At 46.1% G+C, this 5500-nt stretch overlaps 1 protein-coding gene across 1 annotated transcript; it reads left to right on the forward strand.

Annotated features, from left to right (window-relative positions):
* The first annotated feature begins 1745 nt into the window (after positions 1 to 1745).
* Positions 1746 to 4516, forward strand: LOC124149775 (histidine-rich protein PFHRP-II-like). The gene is made up of 2 exons (XM_046521547.2): positions 1746 to 1796; positions 3167 to 4516. The coding sequence occupies exons 1-2, from the start codon at positions 1746 to 1748 to the stop codon at positions 4514 to 4516; spliced, it is 1401 nt and encodes a 466-aa protein (XP_046377503.2).
* The last annotated feature ends 984 nt before the right edge of the window (positions 4517 to 5500 follow it).

Here is a 5500-nt window from a genome sequence, read left to right on the forward strand (position 1 = left end):
GATTCCCTGTATTGGTACATTGTGTGAAGCCCATTTCTGGTGTCTCTCGTCGTGATATTGCTAAACGCAGCATAAATCAAACTCACACACTCGATGCAGGTGATACCACTTTGGTGAAACCCACGAACGCTGACAAACCTAGAAACATAATCGGGGCGAACCGGGATTCGAACCCTGCCCAAGGGACGCAACTATACACAGCGAATCGCGGCGCCTAAGAAGACTATTGACAGAACTCGAGGCCTTGGGATGTTAAGGACTGCCACACTACGTTTCGCTTCTTATCGATATCTTATCGACAGTACACCATACAACGTGATAACAGAGTTGTCCTCATTCTGTGACGTCTCCTCTAGACTATGTCTCCACGAAAAGGGCAATGAACCTGCCCGTGATAAACAGCACACGAACCAGTTAACGAACTTTGTAAGTGAGAACAAACGTACTGTGGCCATAGCCGATATGTTGCTTGTCGTCGTAAGAGGCGTCTAACGGGATCGGGTGGTCAGGCTCGCTGACTTGGTTGATGCATGTCATCGTATCCCAATTGCGTGGATCGATGTTCATGATGTAAATCCCTGGATTGTCTGGTTCAGACTGATATTTTACCGACTGCCGTCATATAGCTGGAATATTGCTGAGTGCGGCGTTAAACAACAAACAAACAAAACAAACTTACAACGTTGGTACAAGAGCACTCACGGAGGTATCAGCGGCTGTGTTCTGACCGGGAACATCTGGAACATCATCAGCTGGCTTTAACATGGAGTCAACCTGCACATGATGCACCCATGGCTGACGAGGTGATGCTTTATGCAGACGGAAACTGATCACTTGATTGTCTGGTCCAAACACGATTGTTTACAAGCCACCGTCGTATGACAGCAGTATTGCTGTATTAGGTAACAAACACTCACTTTTTATGTAAATTGTGTGAGTGGCTGCCTGATGCCACCACTGATTTTCAGTGATCCATTCATATAATGTTCACCGCTATTTTGTTTTTTACGCCCATTGGAATCGGCCTGAGACAATTTGAGGGTTTTGGGTGAAGGTATCTGTATAATAATTATAAGAAGAACAAGAAGAAGAAGAAAGGTGACCTGACTGACCCTAAAAACCTCTGCCCAATTACTTGTTTGAACACACAGTACAAACGATTTACAGGGTGTCTTACAGATCTCATGTCATCGTACTGCGCTCCGAATGACATTATCTACATGGAGCAGAAAGGAGCCAGAAAGGGATGTTGGGGTTGTAAGGATCAATTGCTGGTTCAGAAAATGATTCTTGAAGAGGCTAAAACTTACCACCGTAACCTCTCAATGACTACAGACTACAGAAAAGCTTATGATTCTGTACTTCACGAGAGGATTTTGAAGTCACTGGAATGTATAGACCTCCCCGAGCGGCTACTTGTTTTACTAAAGTCTTCAATGAGTTGCTGGTCAACTAAACTTGAGATGTATTCGCATGGGCAGGTGGTGACTTCGGAACCCATTTCTATTAGAAGAGGAATATTTCGGGGCGATTCTTTCAGTTCTTTGCTTTTCTGTTTGTAATTAAATCCTTTAAGCTTTTTGCTCAGCAAAGAGGAAGGTTATCACCCTGGACCTCCTCAGCACAGATCCCCAACACCCCTTACTCACCTCCTTTACATGGATGACCTTGAACCTATTGCCAATGAAGGATCTACACTCAAAAAATAGATTCTGCTTGTCGAGTCTTTTTCTCATGATTTCGGCATGTCCTTTGGACTCAACAAATGCAACATTCTTCATTCTTCACCTGGCAAGGTAAAAGAAAGAGGATCAGTCAGTTTACTTGGAGAAGGAGTTTTTGGAAGGTCAGGCCTACACATACTTTGGGGATGCAGGCAAGGGACAAACTCCAGAATGCCCATATCAAGGGCACACTTTGGGCAGAGTACAAATGTAGACTAAAGTTCAGAGCTGAACGCTCGCAATATAGTCAAAGCCACAAACACCAATGCTGTGCCCGTCCTTTCGTATTCTTTTGGTGTTGTTGATTTGACGAAACAAGAAATTCAGGGTATTGACAGCCTCACACGAAGAATCATGTCAGACAGTAGATCCCACCCCCCTCGCTCTTCCCTCAATCGCTTATATTTACCAATTATGCTGGGAGGGCGTGGTTTGATTAATGTGGAGGATTTTCATGGCAGAATTGTATTGTGCACTTATGCACACATTTATTTGTCTGATGATCCTCTTTCGAAGCATGTCAGGACTCATGATGAAAACAAGGCATTCCACAGTTTCTAAAAGGAGCCAAGGATGTGGGACATAATCTCAATGTCGGTGTTGATTTTGTTGATGGTTCTGTACTGCTGGACGGTACAGAAATGAGTGTCAACCAAACTTAGTGACATATCAAGTCGGCCCAGACCACTGATCGAGTTTATGTGCAGTGTGTTGAGAAGATCAGCAATCCTGCAGAGTCCTTCACTTGGGTGAAGTCGTCTGGCCTGTAAGGTGAAACAGAAGGCTTGCTGTTTGCTGCTCAGGACCAGTCACTTCCAATTGAAACCGCCAATGTGTGATTTTGCATCAAACTATAAATATGAAATGTAGATTATGCAATGAATTTAATGAGACTGTCCAACACTTTGTCAGTGGATGCCCAGCTTTGGCACAGTCACAGTATCTTAAGCGACATGATTGGGTGGCTATGTTCATGTTATTACCGTCTTCGCCATGCTTGTGGTTTTGACACCGAGGCCCATCCATGGTACGACCCGGAATATTAAGAGGGCGTCATGGAAAATGATAAATACAAAATCCTTTTGAATAGGCCCGTATACAGGCCAACAAACCTGATCGTGTTCTTTTTGAAAAATCCAATGAAATCGTTTATATCATCGAATTTTCTGTCCCTTTCGACAGTAATGTGATTGACAAGCTTGAGGAAAAACGTGGCAAATATGCAGACCTCGCTTTCGAAATGTCACGCTTGCATCCCAAGTACCAAGTTGTCCGACTCCCTATTGTTCTCGGTGCCTTAGGTTTAGTTCCTCCCAATCTGTCGACTGACATCGGGAGAGTACCCGGGTTTGCAACCAGGAATACAGCCCTTCTGACAATCTGGGTTATGCAGAAGGCTGCAGTGTTGGGGCGTCTTCACATTCTCCGAAAAGTTCTCACAGTACCACCACGCCTCGCAGTACCACCACGTCTCACACAACAACCACGCCTCAGACAACAACCACGTCTCGCAGTACCACCACGCCTCGCAGTACCACCACGTCTCGCAGTACCACCACGTCTCACAGTACCACCATGTCTCACAGTACCACCACTCCTCACACTACCACCACGTCTCACAGTACCACCACGTCTCACAGTACCACCACGTCTCACAGTACCACCACGTCTCACAGTACCACCACGCCTCACAGTACCACCACGTCTCGCAGTACCACCATGCCTCACAGTACCACCACGTCTCACAGTACCACCACGCCTCACAGTACCACCACGTCTCACAGTACCACCACGTCTCGCGGTACCACCACGTCTCACAGTACCACCACGTCTCACATTACCACCATGTCTCACAGTACCACCACGTCTCACAGTACCACCATGTCTCACAGTACCATCACGTCTCACAGTACCACCACGTCTTACAGTACCACCACGTCTACCACAGTACCACCATGCCTCACAGCACCACCACGCCTCACAGTACCACCGTGCCTGACAGTACCACCACGCCTAACAGTACCACAACGACTCACAGTACCACCACGTCTCGCAGTACCACCACGTCTCACAGTACCACCATGCCTCACAGTACCACCACGCCTCACAGTACCACCACGTCTCACAGTACCACCACGTCTCACAGTACCACCACGCCTCACAGTACCGCCGTGCCTCACAGTACCACCACGCCTCACAGTACCACCACGCCTCACAGTACCGCCACGTCTCACAGTACCACCACGCCTCACAGTACCACCGTGCCTCACAGTACCATCACTCCTCACAGTACCACCACGTCTCACAGTACCACCACGTCTCACAGTACCACCACGTCTCACAGTACCACCATGCCTCACAGCACCACCACGCCTCACAGTACCACCGTGCCTGACAGTACCACCACGTCTCACAGCACCACCACGCCTCACACAACCACCACGTCTCACAGTACCACCACGTCTCACAGTACCATCACGTCTCACAGTACCACCACGCCTCACAGCACCACCACGCCTAACAGTACCACCACGTCTCACAGCACCACCACGCCTCACACAACCACCACGTCTCACAGTACCACCACGTCTCCCAGTACCACCACGTCTACCACAGTACCACCACGTCTCGCGGTACCACCATGCCTCACAGTACCACCACGCCTCACAGTACCACCACGTCCACCACAGTACCACCACGCCTACCACAGTACCACCATGTACGCAAAGACAAATGAGACACGTCCACCATTTCGAACTTTCCAAATCCTGAAGTTGAAGAATGAAGGCTGACAGAATTGGCTTCAGGAAAATGAATGTCAGAAATATTAATACTTGATCATGTAATAACAAATGTGTACGCGGATTGGGGCTTATTACAGCTGAAACCAGTTCTGTTTTCAAAATATCACATCACTTGTCCAAACAAGTAAACATTGGTATTGGATGTAATACTGAAAACAAACAAACAAACTATCGCCTTAGGGTCTTTGTTTGTTTTTTTGTTTCTTTTTGTCCTTTGGTCAAGCCCAACCAAATTACATCGATCATGATTATGATTATTTACTGATTGAAAAGGGTAAATTTCATTTATCTTCAATGTCTGGAATTATCTCAGAAAATGTGTCGTCGTCCCAGTCGCTCAATATATCATCGAAATCTCCGATGTGGAAGTCCGAGAAAGTTTCCATCTGTTCCTCCATGTTGATTTCAAAAATAGTTCCGTTAATTAATGTATACATACACGGTGATGAGTTGTTATTTTACTGACGCTTCAACTTTATTGCGTATGTCAATTTCTGCAGTTTAACATGTGGTTGTGGCCTAGAGGAAATGGCACGTGTTTCAGAGACTGTTGTAAATCATGACATTAATGCGAAAACATGCACGAGTGTCCTTCGTCCATTAATATCTGGATATGGCTGAATGTTCTTGCCACATGAATCACCTACTTTCATTGCCAACCATTGTTGTATTTTCCTGTAGTTCAACTTCAAAACAAGATATCCCCTACTTTTTTTGCATAGTATATAACATTGGTCGATAGGGGAAAGTTACGGAAAGGAGCGAGTGGTAACGATAGGGATATGTTCTCCGCACAAGAAACTCAACAAAATACACAACTACAACATACTGGGATACTGTACGGCGCATGAACACTCATCCACATCATCATCAACATCGTCAGCATCACCTACATCAGCATCATCATCACCACAGCGTCATTAAGATGAATAAAAACTAAATGCTTCACATTTCAAACGTATATATGTATCG

This window comes from Haliotis rufescens, unplaced genomic scaffold, assembly GCF_023055435.1.
Source record: "Haliotis rufescens isolate VD_foot unplaced genomic scaffold, xgHalRufe1.0.p SCAF_6, whole genome shotgun sequence".
NCBI lineage: Eukaryota > Metazoa > Mollusca > Gastropoda > Lepetellida > Haliotidae > Haliotis > Haliotis rufescens.